Source organism: Urocampus carinirostris, chromosome 2 (assembly GCF_059441175.1).
Source record: "Urocampus carinirostris isolate Australia breed hairy pipefish chromosome 2, RoL_Ucar_1.0, whole genome shotgun sequence".
NCBI lineage: Eukaryota > Metazoa > Chordata > Actinopteri > Syngnathiformes > Syngnathidae > Urocampus > Urocampus carinirostris.
The window spans coordinates 50,669,549-50,689,127 of NC_142350.1; the positions used below are offsets into that span (position 1 = coordinate 50,669,549).

Consider the following 19,579-nt stretch of genomic DNA (forward strand, 5'->3'; position numbering starts at 1 on the left):
GATAACATTTTGATTATGAAAAAAATGCGGCTTTATTGTCATGATTACGTACACTTGAGGCGCTTGTGGTAAAATTCCGACGGTATTGAGAGACACAGTCTTGAAATCCAGTGATTATGTTTTCACACACAGCCTGCTTGTCGCTATTTAATGTATTTACAATCGTTTACAGGCGAGGCATGACCAAACACGTCTTCAGGGAAGAAGATGATTGGGACTGGACTTTAGGGATGGATTCCCGGCTTAAGGTACAGATGTGATGATTTAAAAACAAATGTGAAGTGGCTCTGCAGCATCAGTGGCAGCAGCAGGACTGTGTTTCTCAGTACTTGTCCTGTAAGAAAGAAATAAGACACAAGAAGATTTTGCCCATTGCTCACCCATTTATGAAGCTTTATAAGCCTTTTATCTCCTGTTACTTACCTTGCAGTCGTAGTCTACAATCCACTGAGGTCCTCCTTTTGTTATATGCTGCCAGTCTCTTTTAGTTTCCCCACCAAGTCCTCCACTGTCTCCACTTTAACACCGGCTTGCCTCTGCGGAGGCTCATCCACCTGCAGGACTTCGATACGAGGCTTCAGATCCACCCCCAAGTCGGAAGGTTTCACGTTGGCTATTTTCTTCTTCTTGGCTTTCTATGGGAAAGGATATCGCAGCATATGGACTTAGCAGAAGTACAAGTCAAGTCATGTTTATTTGCATAGCCCTCAATCACAAAGAGTCTCAAATATCTAGAAAAACTAAATGAAATTGTCCCCGCAACTCTCTGGGATGAGTGGTTCAGAAATATTGAATGAATGAATGAAAAAATAAAATGGTGTTTAACAAAAAGTGGTTTGCGTAAAAAAGGTTATAATTGAATTAAAAAAAGACAACATGTACCGTGCATTTTCTCAACATTAAACTGTATTAAAATAAAAAAATATCACTGAAAATACGTTTTTGGGTATAATCAATGTACTGGAAGCCACAAATTAATAATAATAAGATTAAATTACCAAAAGCAATTGTGGTCCTTTATAAGGACAAAGAATACTAGAATAAGAAAGGCCTCTAAATATTGTATTCATGAATGAATGTATTACCTAAAAATGTCGTTTTGTGCAGATATTGGAGAAGCATATATAAACTAATATTAAACCTAATATTGAAAACATTAAAATGCTGGCTCATGTGATCTTTCTAGTCATTTTTGTTTAGTGTTTGACAGAGTCGATTTTACCGAACTTTCAATAACTAACCTGATAATGACATAGTAATAACGTGATAATATGCTTATCAAACTAGAGGCTTGTTGCGCTGATTAATAACAAAAAGTAGCTCTCAGCTTGAAAAAGATTGGAGACCCCTCCAATAATCAATTACTTTTAGGATCTTGTCTTCTAAAATTTAAGTACATTGTGCATTTAAAAACACTGCGTGTATTATTTTGTGGCGAAAATAACATAATACCATTAGGAGTGTTATTCCAATAAAGACAAATATCATTTAAGAGGTTTATTTATGTTGAAAAAATAACGTAAGGGCCAACATAAGTTACAAAATGTGTTTCAGTTTAGAAAGTAAATAGACAAGACCTGTAAATAGAATGCATTGATGATGCAATAACGTGACTTCCTTTTGGGCTTTAAGATAAAAAAAAATCAACTGAAACGATGGATGCATATGGTAACACTTCGAAACATTTCAGAGCTGTGTGTGTGTTTCATTTGTTTTGCTATGTTATAACTATATTGATTAATCAAGTCATTTCCCCCTGTAATTTGTTTTATTTTATACTTGATTGAAAATAATTGCAGTCATTCAGTCACAGTTCAATATTATGTAATTGTGTGTGTGTGTGTGTGTTATTTTGGTATTTTTTCAATAACTTGTGCAGCAATATCCATCTGCTTTTGCAAAGAGTTTGAATTAAGGTATGTTTATCTGTGCTAGCATGCTTATTACCTACAGAGAGTAGCAGGTTATCTTGATGTAAATGTGTTCTATTTGCAGGTGATTACCATGATATTAGGCAGGGTAGCGTAGCGAGGTGTGTTTAGGCGAAGGTCTGCCGTGACGACGGCGGGTGTGTTGATCTTGATGGTCTCAAGGCCTCCGTCGATCTCACGTACCACTTTTAATTTGTCGCCTTCCATAGTCACTTCTGATGCAAAGGTGCCCTAGAACATACAAACAAACCCAAATATATTTGATTAAAATGTAAGGCATCTAATGTGTACAAATATGTAATCATATTTAGGATATTAAAAACTGTATTAAATCACTTTTTGCTGTAAAGTCCATCAACCATGGAACTGCAGTACAATAAGGACAATGAGGCACAGCACATTGCATATTGTTTACACTCAGATGCACCTTAAACGTACAGAATATATGTAAATTGTCTTATTTCTTTTTCGTATAAACATATTTGATTTTATTCTTATTGTATTCAAGTTTTAATTTCTTAATTCCACATTGTAAACCAGGGTTGCAAAGATTTTTTCAGGCATTTTTATGTTTTTGACAAAGACAATCTTGAATCTTGTGTTAGTGCTTTTTGTGGGACATTCAAGTTTATTTAAAAAACTAAATTGCTAAACAGATTTTAATACATAAATTAACAAGAATATTTTTTCAAAAAAAAAAAAAAAAAAAAGTAACCAAAAAGTTTTCTGCCCCTGTCTCAAAGTTCTCAAAACAGATTCACATTTTTGGGATTAAAAATGAACGAAAACTCAAGAGGGTCGAATGCAACTACCGCAGTGCGCTACCAGGTGGCCATTATATGAACTTCAGCAATCGTTCCCAGATAACCTTTGAACTTTTCCATGTTTGTTTTTGCAGGATTACTGAGGTTCTTTGAGGTAAAGTTGTAAATTTTTTTAGACTAGAGGAGCGATTATGCAAAGAAAAAAACCCAATGCTTTCTAGGAATATGCGCATTGCTCAAAATATGTCATAACTTTTTTAAATATATGTATCGTATTTGATTTTCGGTAATGAAAACATCAAATTAAAAGTTATTCTTCTAACACAGAGCTCCCTGAGCTGTGCGCTACTTTTTTAATTTATTACTGACTGGTGTGAAGGGCTACCAGTTTTATATGCATTTTTGAAAATGCTTAAGATGTTTTACTATGTAGTTAGTTCATATGCAATTATGTTTTTACCAGTTGGAATTATTACAAATAAGGTAAAAGTGGGCTCAGTCAACCATTAAAAAGTCTAACTTGTATAAGAGCACTAAGTGATTAACATTTAAAAATTGCTGATTCTAAAAAATAATTTAAGTATGCATCACAAATTTAAATACACCGATCAAGTCAATGGATTAAATGTTAGAAATCCAATTTCCTAGAAAATCAAAATGATCGGTCATTGGTTAGTTATTTTCAAAACCGATCCGCGAGCTATTGAGTGACCTGTAGGCACAAGGGTTGGTGACCACCGTTTCTAATTTAAATGCAACTGAATAATATATTGCAGAGGATAACATATAACAGGATTTGTACACCTTTTCCTGGCCAAATTCAAGCACTTTTTCAGGACTTTCAAAGCCAATTTTTCATGTCTTACAGGACCACTAAAAGGATAAATCCAGTGTGAATCATGTATTTTGCATGGCCACAAATATATTTGTGTTTTTACATACGCGATTTAAATGTTATGATTTTTAGATCATGAGTAAACCGCAAACGATAAGTGTGTCCTCCTGTATAGCCATTGGGTAAACAATGTGATATTTTTACTGGGCAATCCTATCTCAATTTTTTGCATGACGTATAATAAATGTCCTTAATTGATTCACAAATACATATTTCATTGTGCCCTGTTTAAATGTAGCATGCACCTGTCCTCTTGGGCGTGACCCATAGGAGGGGCGATATTGCTTCATCGAACAATGCCATACAAACCAAAAAGCTGGCGATAATCATGAGGAAAGAAGAAATGCAATGGAAAGGCGAAGCTACAAGAGAACAGTGTCACTTGTTGTTAAGCACTTTTAGGCATTTACAAGCACTTGACTGAAAATGTAAGCCCTTTTCAACCCTTGATAAGAAAACATTGAAATAAAAAACAAAATACATCCGTAACCCCGTATACAGTTTAATATATGTTTTAGTAATAATTAAGTGTATCATTAGGGGTAAAGAGAAAACTAGGAATGAGTTCTTAATCTCACCTGAGGCCAGTCCAGTAGGGCTGCTGTCATTTGTCCTGTCTGATTGCAGTCGTCATCAATGGCCTGTTAAAAACAAAAATATTATTTAAAAAAAAAAAAATTAAAGTAGGATGCCTGAATTTACTTTTGGGATTTTTACCTGTTTCCCAAGAATTACAAGCTGGGCTTCCTCCTTTTTGGCCAAAGCAGCCATGATCTTTGAGACCTGAAGGGGGCCTAGGTTCTCATAGTCCTTGGCGGAAACCTCTACGTGGATTCCGCGGTCAGCTCCCATGGCGAGGGCTGTGCGGATGGTCTCCTGAGAGGTGTGAGGGCAAACATTTTAGCTTTGACTTGCTTCGGGGTTCTATCCCATATGTGCCCTTATCATTAGCGATGGTTAACGTTGACACATCCTATTAAAGTCTCTTATCAGTTTGATCCAGGAGTCTCAAACATGCAGTCGGATAGTTTAAGGTCCTTGCCTTAATTTGAAGGTTTAAAGGGCCAGTGTGTATTATTTGACTACAAAATGTCACTGTATCGTGTTGTGCAAGCGAAAACGAGTGCTCAACAATGTTCCCTCTAATTTTCCACGGGTCTGAGCGTTCACACAAAGTCGGTAAGCAACGCTTCAAACAACAGTGAGCAGCCATAATCCCAAATGTGGCAAGATAATTAATTATCAAACATGTCCAAAACTTGACATAAAGTTACATTTTGCTGAGTTTCCGGCAATGCAAATTTATTTTTCTCTTTTGAATGAATTGACTTATGTACTATTGCAAAGGTTGTATGGCCCACAAACGTCATTTGTTAATGAAATGATCTGCATTTACATAGCGCTTTTCAAGTCAATGACTTCCCAAAGCGCTTTACATTGTGCTTCACATTTCCCAATAGCGGCCGTGATCTGTGCAGCCATGTAAGGCGCTAACCTGCTTATTGGGGGTAATTGGGGGTTCAATGTCTTACCCAAGGACACTTCGACATGTAACACGGACAAGCCGGGATTCGAACTGGGATCCCTTAATCCTAAGACGATCGCTCTACCTCCTGAGCTCCCGAATTGTTTGTTCTTACAATTCTTTCACAAGTTATCCATTTATTTCCTGATATATTTTGGCGCATAATATTAACAATTTTGGGGGCTTATTTAGTCGGTTGTAAGATACAGAACTGTACTTAATCACATTTTTTAGTGGCAGTACAATGTTGGCAACAAGATTCACTTGATATAATTGGAAATTATTTGAATGCAACACAAACTTTTTCTTCTTTTTTCCGTGTTTTTTTTCTACTTTTTTTTTTAAATTCCTTTAAAAAAAATCTCATTGTGTTTATTTTTTCCGAACTGTTACTTTTTTCTCTTTGTTCTCTATTTACTTTTTTCCTACATTTCTTTTCTTTTTTTCTGGCTTTTTTCTAAATTGTTCCTTCTTTTTTTCTCTTCCTTTTGTTTCTTTTTTTCTCAGCTTTTCACTACTTTTTTATTTTGGTATTTTTTTCTTTTTTGTTCTATTCCCTCTTCTTTTAAGTCATTTTGTGCATAATTTTACATAATATTTGGTCATGTTGGGATTAAAGAAGCAAAAACAACTTGATGAGCCGTTTAGGACATGAAAGAGCCAGTTCCCCTTAGTGAGCCGAGCCGAAAAAGACAGTTCTCGACAAACTTTACTCAACTTTGTTCTACTTCAACTAGACTTCAAAATACCGCATTTAGGACACAACGTCTGGGAAACCCGTGTATTTTTACCTTCATGCACTGTAACTTTGACTTAAGTTGCTTCTTAATTAGTAATTTTGAGCCCTCATTTTTGTGGGCTGTCTAGATTTTCTTGTGCGCTGAGAATGTGCGAGCAGTGCGCAATTGCACACGCGCGCAGCTTAGAGGGAACACTGGTGCTCAACATCACAAGGAAGGATAAGCGACGGAAACTCAAACGAACCAAACAGCAGCATTTTTCTTCCCCATCTTTTTCCCCAGCCCATCACCAGGTTTTTCCGTACCTGTAGTTGTAAGATGGCTTACATATATGGCAGCTTTCTCTGCACGTTCATAGGATAGCTCAAATTATTTTTGCTTATTATTTAAATAAATATTGTTTTCATGAATGAAGGTTGTTCTTTAACAAATGGAGAGTACTAAATAATACACACAGTTCATTTAATGTTAGTGTGGCCTGCACTTATTTGATAAAGATTCTACTTCCGTATAAATTAATGAGGGACGCCTTGGAACTGGGAAAAATTCACTCAAAAAAAAAAGGCCACAATTAAAGATTGTGTGGTTGAAAAAGTAGTTAGCTGTAAAACAATAGTTCAGTCTTCATTGTGCTTTAAACGCGGTATTTGAAAGTCAAGAGTATTTGACTGGCCACTCCAATTGAAAGCAGAGATGGAGTGAAATAGAGCAATCATGTGAGAAATTGAGACAGAGAAAGAAAAAATATGGAAATCAATGTACATCTGCCCAGCAATATGTTAAGATAGCTTTTCCTGGTTTGGCCTATGGCAATTATACACAAACACAAATCACAGACTATAATTTTCAACGAACAAGCTGATTTGAACTGTTTTAGAGTTCTGCAATGTTATGACAAAATATTCTATATACATTGATTGAATGAATTAATTGCCTTTATTGTCATTATACAAGTGTAACGAAATCAGAGGGCTTATTCTTTCAGTGCAAGTAAAACAAAACGTGGAGTGAGGTGCCGCAAGGGATAAGGCAGAGATCGCCACCGCTGTTGAACTGAAGCTTAAAGGGTAGCTGATCCACTATGCAGGTAACTTTCAGTAGGTTTCTGGATTTGAACCAACAGTGTAAATCATGTTTATGGAATTATGAATTGGCTGTAGTTACTTAAGTCTTGTTGACATAATTATAGGTGTCTGACTGGCTTGACACCAAGGTCGACTTTAATGTTACGACAAGTTATTTTGTGAGAATCCATGTTCTTGTGGAAAGTTCCAGTCATGTTCAGAAAGTTAAAGAATAAAGACTCAATACACACATGAATCCCAAATAGCATTATGGTTTTCTACTCACATAATTAGGATCTTAAGTCTTTATTATTGTCTGTGTTGCAATTGTATATTACCGACTGATTTATTGTCTTGATAATTTCTCTTTTTTTCTTTAGATTTTAAGTACAAAAACAAACAAACAAAGTCAAGTCAAGTCAAGTCATCTTTATTTGTATAGCCCTAAATCACGAAGAGTCTCAAAGGGCTTCACAGATTTCACAGATTATTACACTATATTACACAGACTATTTTTCAGCCGACGAGAAGAGTAGGTTATTCATATGCTATGGAATAGAAGTGAGTTTTAAGTTTAGATTTAAACATTTCCACTGAGGTTGCAGATCGGATCTCAGGGGGAAGAGCATTCCACAGCACCGGTGCCCGGATGAAGAACGCTCTCGAACCAGCAGAACACTTCTTTGCTCTTGGGATCACACAGAAAAGTGCTTTTATCTGAGCTTTCGAGGTGGAAAATCCGATGCAGACTAATTTCCCCTATCTCCTAGGCGGCCTTACCAGTACATCGAGTTTGTGAGCCCTGCCAGAGAACAAGATGAATGCGAGGTGCCCACCTGTGCCTGCTGTGGCCCACAGCTCACAGCCACCACTTCCTTGATGAGCTTCTTCTCCTTCAGCTTGACTGCCTCTTCCACGGCTATCTCACAGAAAGGGTTCATCGAGTGCTTTACGCCATCGGTCACCACGCCAGTTTTGTCCGGCTTGACTCGGATCTGAGGGCAAATGGGGAGAAGGACCACAGTGTCAACAGGGTATCAGTGAATTTTATGAAAGATCATTAGGTCTGAGAGGAACTTCACAAGGGCTAATTCATGAAATGAAAATGAAATTGTTTATTGAAGGTATTGTTGGATACATTAATCAAAACATGACACAAAAAGAAAAACTAATGCTGAGAGTGAGCATGGCCAAATATGGTCACCTTACGCCCCCTCCCCTAAGGAAATTTGACAGATCTGTTTCTGCCAACCTTTGCTTAAAGGTTTGCACCGTATTTGCACTAATAACCCGGTCAGGCAAAAAATTCCAAATTTTTGGTATCCTGAAAGAAATAAAGTTTCCGTGCAAGTTGCTGGTAGGTCTAGGCACCCGTAACTTATATCTGTGACCACGTAAACCATCAACACGACAGAACTCAAAAAATTGATCAAAAGGCACATCGATCATTCCATGCAGTACTTTGAACACAAAAATTAAATCAAATCGAATTCTACGGAGCTCCAAAAAGTCCAAGTTCAGTCTTTGTAGTCTTTCCGGATATGACAAGTTGTGCATCCCAGGTATCCGCTTCGTATACCGGCGTTGAACTCCTTCCAGTAGGTTAATGTCCTTGAGTAAGTAAGGGTTCCACACAACGCTGTTATATTCTAACCCGGGTCTAACATAGACGCAAAACATTCGAACTAAGAATGCTGGGTTCTTGTTGTAAAAGTTTCTGTAAATGTTTGATGCTATGTTATTGGCTTTGTTGGTAATTTTTGCGATATGCGTGATAAACTTTAAGTTTGAAGTAAGAGTGACACCCAGATCCTTATGTTCAGTAACAACATGCAAATCATGATCATTAATGTTATACAGCGGAACAGAACCATGTAAAAATGACTGTGCTAAGCATTTATGAGATGACAATTGCAGTTGCCACTTTTCGGACCAAAGAAAAACTGATTTAATGTCATTTTGGAGAGAATCAATTGTTCCTGTCACCTGGGTTTTTGGTAAGAAAGCCGACAGTTTAGCATCATCGGCAAAAATTGAGATGTCACTACTTTGAATGGCCTCAGGTAGGTCGTTCACAAAAAACAGAAATAATAATGGTCCTAGTACTGAGCCCTGCGGTACCCCACTACAAACTTCCGACCACGCTGAAAGAACATCATCAATTTTTACGCATTGTTTACGATTTGACAAATATGCTGTTATCCATTCAAGCAGTTTTCCCCGAATACCATAGCATTTCAGTTCTTGTAAAAGCTTGTTATGAGACACTTTATCAAAAGCCTTGCAAAAGTCTAAGTAAACAACATGACCAGCCATATTGTGAACAAAAAACATACTGGTAATATTATTCAAATGAGCTATTAAGTTAGTCATGGTAGAATGTCCGGACATAAACCCATGTTGTTTAAACGTAAAAAGATTGTGCTCCTGTATAAATTTCCATATGGCATCTGAGATAATTTTCTCAAACACTTTATAGACGCAGCTAGTCAAGCTAACTGGTCTATAGTTGGCTGCACTTGTTGTGCTCCCCCCTTTAAAAATCGGTATGACAATAGCACTAAGCCAGTCCTCAGGCAGCTGTGAATCCTCAAAAGATCTAGAGAACAGGTAAAATAATGGTTCACATAGAAAGTCAGCTAGCTTTTTAAGCAAGAAATTTGGAATTTTGTCAGGGCCGGCTGAAAATTTGCTGGGAAGTTTTATCAAGTATCTGTGAATTAACTCCTTTGAAAGTTCCACAGAATTTAGAACAGCTGAGGTTCTGCTGGGAAAGTCGGGTGAAACCCCATTGTCACGACCAAAAACACTGGCATACTGATCATTTAATATACGGACATTGTCAGCATTATCTGTAGCAATGGTACCGTCAGATGCCTTCAGGTTGGGAATAGATGCCCTAGAAATTAGTTTACGGTTGATGTATGAAAAGAATTTACGAGTATTATTAGCCTCTAAAACTTTATTTTCCTCAGCCACCCTTTCCCGCCTGATGGCCCTCCGAAGTTCCCTTGAAGCATCTTGATAACTTTCCAAGTATGCCAACTGATCACGTTTATAAAGCTTGTGAATAAACTGCTTTCGCCTATGCAATTCAGCTATATCACGGTTGACGTGAGGTGTAACAGCAACTGAGGGTACGTATACAGATATCAAAGTGTAAACAACAGATTTAAATCTTGCCCACATTTCTTCAATATTCCCACAACTATCAAATAAGAGGTACCAGTTGACACTAGACAGAAAGTATCTCATGCCATGTAGATCACAGTCTTTAAAATTTATGTAGTTCTGAGCAGCGGTATCTTTTTTAAGAGCCAGGTTAAGTTGGAAAGTAACAGAATCGTGATCACTGGTAGAGAAACTCGGCCCAACGTCAATGTTTTTACCAGATATCTGTCAGTGGAAAACACAAGGTCTAATACATTGGACCCCCTGGTTGGTTTATCGACATGCTGAAAGAAACCTGCATTTGAAACCAAGTTTTTGAACATTGAAGTTAGATTAGTATCAGAATTTTGAAGAAAACTGTGGTGAAGGTCAGGAAAGTTAAAATCACCCATAAGTAGAATTTGCAATTTAGTATCAAAAATAGAATTCAGATGTTCGAACATAGCGACGTTGGCCTGAAAAGAGCTCAGACCAGAGCGATATACAAGCACTATTCTCAGCTTCACCCCAGAAATAAGAATATCACATCTCAATAACTCAATTCTATCGAATTGATAATTAGCGACAGAAAACACAGTTATACCATGAGAAACCATGAGCAAAACTCCTCCATGTTGGGCATTTTTTTTTATTTTTATTTTTAGTTCTAATGGACTGATATTTCTCTATAGTTGGAGTACCAAGTTTCTGTAATTGCCAAAATATCAGGGGTGTAGAAATTGATGTACGAGACCAAGTCATCTGCCTTAGAAGTCAAACATTGGGCATTAATGAGATGAATCAAGGGGCTGTTCAATAAAGGCGAAGGCGACCTTAGGCATTTCCCGGCTTGACAATAATTTTCCCGTCCCGTATAATAATGTTTACTTCACCTTCGTCCCGACGGCGTTTAAGTTCGTCCTGTAGTTCCCTGTCGCGTTCCCTTTCTTTTGGTGTCATATCTGGACGAACAAATCCAGAAGACAACGTCGGGAAGGTACTTTTCACCCGATTGAATCCACGGAGAAACGCCAGCCTTGATCTTGTATTCCGGAATCGGATCTTCACAATCCTGGGTTTACCATCATTCCTCAGCCTTCCATCACGAAAAACTTCCAGAATGTCCTGTTTCTCTACTCCCGGGACTGCTTCGGCGACTTCCTGAAAGAGCTGGGAATCCTGGACAGCTTCCCCATTTTCTCGATGTGTCTTTGCTCCAACCACCACGAGATTATGCTTCCTAGCCTCCTTTGCTAGCATTTCCTCCATTAGGCTAGTCGACATTCTGGCAACTTCTGGCATCATCTGCGTCATGATCTCTCGGACCAAAGTTGGTTCCATGGCCTTCACGGTTTCACGGACAGTGGAGACCAAATCAGCAGAGTTCAGGGCACCGCACGGCCCAGACGACCCGGATAGAGGCACCGGAGTGCTATCCACGTAGGTGAACACCGTTCCAGAGCTACTCAGAGAGGCGTAAGAATCCTTATCATCAGCGGATAAGCCGGGAACGCAGGACTTGCAGATGTAAGTAGCTTGCTTATCCTGTATCGCGAGGCTTAGGTCCTGAACTGACAGTCCAGAGCACTCATAGTGAATATAGTGTTTGCAGTGACTGCACTGGATCATTGCTCCATGGTCCACGGCACCGCAAAAACATGGTTTAGAAACTGCCTTTCTAGGCGCCATATCAAATAAATCAAAAACTCAGTTCAATTATTGAGTAAAACAAAACAAAAACTTCGACTCGACTTCAAAATACGGCATTTCGGACCCGCCGCATTTTCGCGCGCTTGCGTGCCACTTCCGGATTGAAAGGTCAAGATTGCGATTACTAAAAATCTCCAGGAAATAGAGTCCCCGCTTTACGAAGTTTTTATTTTACAGTGCGGAATAAGATATTTATTCTGACCCCCTTTACAGCATTTTCCCCAATAAACCACATCAACAAAAAAATTATTGTGTGTGCCCAAAAATATGCCTATAACATATGGAAGATGCCCGTGTTCTATTGGTGGATACTTTTGGTTTGAGTACAGCATCATAAAAAAAAAAACAATATGCTATTGGCTGAAATAGCCCTTACACTGTGTTTTTCTTTATTCAGTTCAGTATCTCCTGTGCTTTGTAAAAATTTTGCAAGGTGATAATACAACACTGCATTTATTAGCTAAGGGCCCCAATGCTTGCAGAGATGCTAAAGTGAAAATCAAAAACATGATAACAATGAAAATGGAACTTCCGTTTATTAGGAAATACAAAGAAAGCACACAGATCGCGACTCTAAGATGCATGGCCATAACCAATAGAAAATTGAGACAGTCATTTCAAAAAGCAAAAACTAAGGAGACACAACAGTAAAGTGTGATGCATTGAATAATGTTAGACTATATGCAACTTTCCGATTAAGTCAAAGCAAGGAAATATTCCAAGGGGATCACTATCCTGAAATCGGCTTGTTAACCCGCCGTCCCTTCAACTTTCTGTAGCCACCCACTAACACCCCTGTACCAACTCAAGTCCCGTCAAGCCAGAGGTCAAGAAACGTTAATTTTGCCTTTACATGTATAATTATTCATTGTTATTTTATCATATACATACACGTACATTACGCATTCGCAGTAATTACTTTAATGGTTTTATTTGGGGTACCAGTGATCCAGAAGCATTAGCTATACATTACCATAAGTGTCTATCCCCTGCTATATGGAAATTACACTTTGCGAGCCCCAATTCAGAATGGATTCATGTAATATCCCAGGGTCCACTGTAGAACGACGAATCTTTGTTAAGTCATTAAGTGTGTAAAGGAAAAGATCCAGGACTAAATTTTGAGTCAAGATTGCCATGATTGTAGTTTACTTTAGGTGCAATCTTGTGTTGGAACTTTTCACTTATGCATAGCTGTCAACCTGTATGGTTTTGCCGTACAAAGTACGTTTATTATGCATTTTAAGATGTGTACGATGTACAAGAAAATCTGTACGGAAAAACGCAAATTTGTCAATTATGGGTACCATCCGGTATACACGACTATCACCAAAACGGCAAATAAAAAGTCAAACGAGTTCGCCGCGGAAGCCTCTTTCTTGGTATCGTTTTTTTTTGTTGCAAACGAAGCGAGCCGTTTAATGTAGTGAAAGGAAGTACGTCTCTTTTAAGAGAACAGGCTTTTTTCGGCTCAACTCATTAAAGAGAGCCGGCTCTCAAACGCCTTACTCGCTTTGATGCATTATATTATGAATTATTATGATGTATAAAGAAGTTAACAAAAAAGAAGTATAAAATGAGAAAATGAAAAAAGACAGGTTTGTGGTTATCCCTTTAATCAGTAAATTACCAAGAATAATTTAATGCAGAAAATGAAATCACAATTAGAATAAAAAAATGTATTATTCTACTTAATCATATTTGTATGTATTTTTTTTCATTCTACAGTGAACTACTTTTTTTTATAATAAACCTAATTCATGTCGAGCGACTCAGGATCTCACAACAAAATGTTAATTACTAATATATATGATATAACGAAACACATTTACAATTAACATGTTAAACTACATAAATAAACACGTTTGGAAAAAAAATATGGTGAAAGATTAATTTGTATTTTGTAAGGGAAAATACGACAGTTTCTAAGGGCATGGAGCCGTGGAGGTTGACAGGTATGCTTATGTCTTGGGCTAATCATTCACTTTGAGAGCCTCCAGTTGGGTGTTGAGGCATGTTTATCACATTTTTACCCATTGGAGTGGAAACAGTTCAAGGGGCATCTTATCTTTGGGTTGAACAGCATGGCAGCGTACTACAATAATAGTGTATTATATGAAAACAAAACAAATAGACATTATTGCAGCCACGATATTTCTTCATTAGTCATTCAACCCATCACATGCATGATTTCCAACAGACTACATTTTGTGCTACACTTAGTGTTAGCATGCTAGCAGAACATAAGTAAAGTTTAAAAAAACATATGTAGTTATAGATTTAATCATTAAATGTGCGTACCTTGACAGCATAGTCAATGACACGCTTGACACCGACGAGAACGCGGCCAGACATGACAGAAGGACCGTAGGGAAGAAGTTGTGGACAGCGGACGTACCCGAGTCACCGCAAATGAACCTTCAGGAGTCGGATATCTTTTGGAGTAACACAAGGAAAAGAAGCCGGGTGACGCCTACAGATTTGACCAATGAGAAGCGGCCATTCATGAAAAACTTGGTTCTTATTGGTTGAAGTCAGTTTACGAAAGGTTGATGATTTCAACAAAGTGTAAATATACAGTTTTTTAAAAAACGTATTTAAAAAGTCAGAATAGCAACATAGTTTGTTTTAGGATTTTGAATGTATAATTCCAATTGGTTTCAATTTTTAAATGAAGCCGTGGAACCTCTCTAAAACTCAACCGTGTAGAAAATAAAACCAACAAAGGTTCCTGTTATGTGGGGTAAAGTTCATTTTCGTTAAAGTGCCAATCTCGGGTTCTTAAAATAATTATGGGAACATTTTTTAAACATCACAATAATTTAAGAGAAAGTACCTGATTGTAAAACGAATTGACAAATTTATATATATATATATATATATATATATATATATGTAACCGCGTTGTACGTGTCCCACCAAAGATCCACATTCACGCTGGACTGGATGATGAGGTTTTTATTATTACAGTTTCTGCAAATGGATGAGTCACAACATTAGCTTTTTCTGCTGGGTTTGATCTCTTTGATCTCTTTGTAGTACTCTGGTTAAACTGACAACAAAGCATATCAAAGAGCTGTCTTTTCACTTTACAGAAAATACATTTTAGAATATCACAATACATTTATAAATCTTTGCATTTTAACAAGATACTTTTAACAAGAGATCGTATAGTGGATTTTTAACGTTTACAATGAATTCAACATGTTTTTCTTTACTCTGAATTTTAACCAACATCATCCTTTTTTAATGTATATGAAAAAATAGGAATAAAAACAATAATGAGTATAAAAATGGGTACAATTTACCTGCAAATGGATGAGTCACAACATTAGCTTTTTCTGCTGGGTTTGATCTCTTTGATCTCTACAAGGGGAATTAATATTTAGTAAAACAGAAACAAAACGAAAATAAATCAAAACAGCTTGACAATATCAATCACATTACTATGCATGGTGAGAGATTTGTCAGCTGGGGTTATAATGTTTAAAATTAACTTATTTTGTGGAGCACCAAAAGATATGTCTTACCTTTGTAGTACTCTGGTTAAACTGACAAAACCCCGCCTCCTGGTCACATGTTAGAAGCCAAAACCAAACCCCACCCCATACCAGCAGATGGCACTGTTGGACTCAGCATTGCAGGACATTTACCAAAAACTATACACATATTTTAGCAGGAATTTCAATAAAATAAAAGTTATTATTACACCCGTTACATACACCCCCCTGAAATTCTGCTAAATATGGGAGTGCTACACTAAAAAGAAAAAAAATCACATGCCAAAAAGGCAAATACTGATGAAAAAGAGGACACGAAAACTGGTACATTATTACAAGGAACAAACTGAAGTGCATGTCAGTTCTAAAACTCTCCCAAAAAGGAGTGTGAAAAGAAAGGAGGCGAGCAAACTCCTAACTAAGCACAGACTCAAAGATGCCTGTTACATCTCTGAAATATCAAACATTGTTCCTGTAGTTGTAAGTGCTCACATAGGCACAATTCTTGTTTCTTACTCAAGCTTTGTTACTCAAACTGAAAGTGCATCTCTACTGAACTTAAACTAGGAACTTGCAGATATTGCGGACAGATGATTGTCACCTACCACATGGTCATTCATCTGACAAATAAGACGACTAGGAGGCCTGATGGACTGGCGGACCCTAAGACCATAACGGTTAGGTTGAGCACAAATAACCTGAGCTTGAAGGTCTGGGGCAGTCAAGTCTAAACAGTCAGTATCAGGGGAGTCTGCGTCCAGATGGTCAGTGTTCAATGGGGTCTCGTCTGGGAGACCCATACCCAAAGGGATCATGTTTTCAGAGCACTGTGATGGGCTTTCCGTATTGTCACTTGAAGTATGGTCAACATCTTGTTCGGGGATGTGCTGACTTCCTCGACTGGATGTATCATCTGTGAGAGAGTCGGACTGGGCATCAGATCTGCTGTCTAGTGAGTTATCCTTCACTTCTGGATGAACTTGCTCTTCACCTGCCTGTATCACCCAGTTTACTGTACGGACATCACTGTCTTCAACCGCGTCAGGTAAATCAGGGCATACATCACTTCCATGCATAGCAGCGTCAGACTCTGAGTGTTCAGATTCGCTGGCCAGATCATCCTCACAGGGCAAGAAGCTAACAGAGAGCAGCAAATTCCTGTGAACTACCTTCTCTTTGCCCGTCAGACAATCCTTGACTCTGTAGACATTGAGATCAGGCTTGACTGATATGACTTCATACGGGGTTGACTCCCACTTGTCTGCAACTTTGCGTTTCCCCGGGACACCTCTGTTGGCGATCAACACCCGGTCTCCCACGACGAGAGGTGATCCTTTGGCCCTACGGTTGTACAGCTTGGCATGACGAGTCTGTTCTCTGAGAGTATTCCTCTGTACAATCTGAGCAGCTTCATGTAGATCTTTCTTCAGATGGCGTACAAAGTCAGAGTAGCTGACAACAGCATCATTGGTATTAGCATGTTGAAACATGACATCGACAGGGAGACGAGGGATCCTACCAAACACTAGGTAAAACGGTGCAAACCCTGTTGTCTCATGCTCTGTGCAGTTATAGCAGAATGTGAGCTGCTGCAGCATTTGTGGCCACTTTGCTTTGGGCTGAGGGGGAAGGGTTCTGATCATATCTCCCAATGTTCGGTTGAATCGTTCTGCGATGCCATTTCCCATGGGGTGGTACGGAGTGGTATGGGATTTCTGCACCCCTGCCATCTCTAGAAGCTCTTTGATCAGTTTGCTCTCAAAATTAGCTCCCTGATCAGAGTGGATACGCCGTGGGAAACCATAGACAAGGAAGAAATCCTGCCACAGACGGCGAGCAACTTGTTTGGCGGTTTGATTTCTGCAAGGGAAGGCGTGCGCCATCTTGGAGAAATGATCAGTTACGACCAGGACATCTACAGACTTGTTCTCTTGCTCAGCAGTCCAAAAGTCTATACAGACCAACTCCATAGGCTCAGAGGTGACTATGTTCTTGAGTGGTGCACGGTTGTGTGGTTCCGGTGTTTTCCCTACTACACAGCGCTGACAGGATTTGACATAATTCACAACATCACGTTCCATGCCATTCCAGAAGAATCGTTGCCGCACCAGAGACAAAGTACGGTTCTGGCCTTGGTGACCTGCTGAGTCATGTAAACCTTGAAGGACTTTCTGTTTCAATGAATCAGGCACCACAAACTGGAAGATTTTCTTGGCCATGTGAGGATCTTTCCTTATTTTGTAGAGCATGCCATTCTGTATGGTGAGTCTGCTCCAATGCTTCAGTAGTTTCATCAAACTAGGCGACTCGACAGCTCTCTCACGCCTGGTAGGTCTCTTGTGTCTATGCACAAAGTACATGGTCCTGCTTATTGTGTTGTCCTGTTCTTGTAAACCAACAAGCTGACTCTGTGGGAGTGCCGTTGACTGATCTCCCTTCTGCAGAAGATTGAAGTTGGCGTCTGTTCCCATCACTTGACCCACGCCACCAGTGGACTGAGCACTGAAGACAGCAGCAACCTCTTCTGATGTCACAGAACCATTGGAGCCTGATGGATTAGCCCTTTTTACTGACTCGTCTGATGTCCCAGCACTCTCGTCTACAACAGCGTGACAATTGTTGGATACTCTGAACACCTCTTGCACAGTACTGTTGTTCACCCTGTTGACTTGGTCCAAGAGCGAAGTATAGGGCTCGGTAACAAGGCGATGACCCACACATGACCGTACAAATGGCTCACGGCTCAGAGCGTCGGCTACGATGTTCTTTGGTCCAGGAATGTACTTCAGGTCAAAATTGTATGCAGCTAGCTTCGCTACCCACCGCTGTTCACACGCATCAAGTCTTGGTTTGGTCAAAATGTATGTAAGTGGGTTATTGTCGGTCCACGTGGTAAAGTGTCTTCCTTTCAACCAATGGCTGAATTTATCACATACCGCCCATTTCAAGGCAAGAAATTCGAGCCTGTGTGCAGGGTAGTTGAGCTGGGAGCGAGAGAGCGTCTTACTTGCAAAGGCGACTGGTCTGGCTACTTTTCCACCAGGTGGCAGCTGTGACAGGACTGCTCCAATCCCATCAAAGGATGCGTCGACAGCCAGAATAAACGGCGCATCAAAATCTGGGTGGGCCAGAGTGACACCTGTCACAAGGTCGTGCTTCAGTGTTTCAAAGGCGTTCTGGCATGCATCGGACCAATCTGCAGGCGTCAGCTTCACTTGACCTTTCTTGCGGGCTCTCTTGCGCTTATGCTTGTCACCAGATTCAGATGTGAGCCTGAACAGAGGTTTTGCCTTCGCAGAACATGCTTCAATGAAGCTTTGGAAATACATCACCATGCCTAGAAAAGATCTGATTTTACTAGGGCATGGCGTCTTGCCATCCGACTCCATTAGATCAGTGACTTGTACGTCATTTATCGCTCTCACTTTCTCGGGGTCAGTCCGAATTCCATCCTCACTGATGACATGCCCAAGAAATTTCACAGTCCGTCTGAGGAAAAAACACTTTTTGGGTGCGAGCTTGAGGTTGTGTTCCTTAAGGCGAGTAAACACCATCTGCAGGCGTTGGAGTGCAACTTCCTCTGTGGGGGCAAACACCATCAGATCGTCGAGGTAACATAATAGGCTCATGAAATTCTGATCACCAAATATTGACATCATCATCCTCATAAATGTTGCTGGGCTGTTGCAAAGTCCCTGAGGGAGCCGGTTGTACTCGTGAAGGCCGAATGGTGAGGAGAATGCCGTGTACTTTTTGTCGTCAGGGTGCAAGGGGACATTGTAGTAGCCTGACGTCAGATCCATTGTGGAGAAAAAGGCTTTTCCCCCAAGTGCGGCCAAAGCATCAGCTTGATGCGGTAGTGGGTAGGCATCCTTTATGGTTCTTGCATTAAGCCTTCTGAAATCAGTACATACCCTTAGTTCTCCATTCCGCTTCCATATGAGAACAAGCGCAGATGCATAGTCGCTAGTCGACTTCTGAATAATTCCTTTCTCTTCCATCTCGTTCAGAGTCGTCCTCAGTTTTTCATACTGACTTGGTGGTATACGTCTGTAGGGTAGACGGAACGGCTTATCATCAACAAGGTGGATACGATGTACAAACTCTTTGGCCTCTCCACAGTCCATCTTATGGCGAGAAAAGATTGACTCGAATTGTTCGATGATATGAAGGAGCTTGTCTTTACACTGCAGCGAAACCTCACATGACTTCAGGTCAATGTCTTGCAGTCCCAGAGCTTCCAATGCACGCATCATGTCCTCTTCTGACCTGGGTCGGACCTCTTTGCTCTGTACACTCT

The 19,579-nt window shown here is 39.4% G+C and overlaps 1 protein-coding gene across 2 annotated transcripts in view; it reads right to left on the reverse strand.

Moving 5' to 3' along the window:
* etfb (electron transfer flavoprotein subunit beta) overlaps positions 1-19,579 on the reverse strand; it is a 25,992-nt gene continuing 6,413 nt past the window's right edge. The window contains exons 1-7 of one of the 2 annotated variants that reach the window (XM_088327024.1): positions 14,081-14,214; positions 7,756-7,914; positions 4,308-4,466; positions 4,169-4,231; positions 2,004-2,162; positions 424-635; positions 2-334 (exon numbers count right to left, since the gene is read on the reverse strand). In XM_088327024.1, the coding sequence (XP_088183150.1) occupies positions 465-635; positions 2,004-2,162; positions 4,169-4,231; positions 4,308-4,466; positions 7,756-7,914; positions 14,081-14,134 (765 nt within the window). In that variant the 5' untranslated portion in view covers positions 14,135-14,214 and the 3' untranslated portion in view covers positions 2-334; positions 424-464. Of the gene's footprint in view, positions 335-423; positions 636-2,003; positions 2,163-4,168; positions 4,232-4,307; positions 4,467-7,755; positions 7,915-14,080; positions 14,215-19,579 lie in introns of those variants that run through there. The other variant, XM_088327025.1, reaches the window with a different exon arrangement.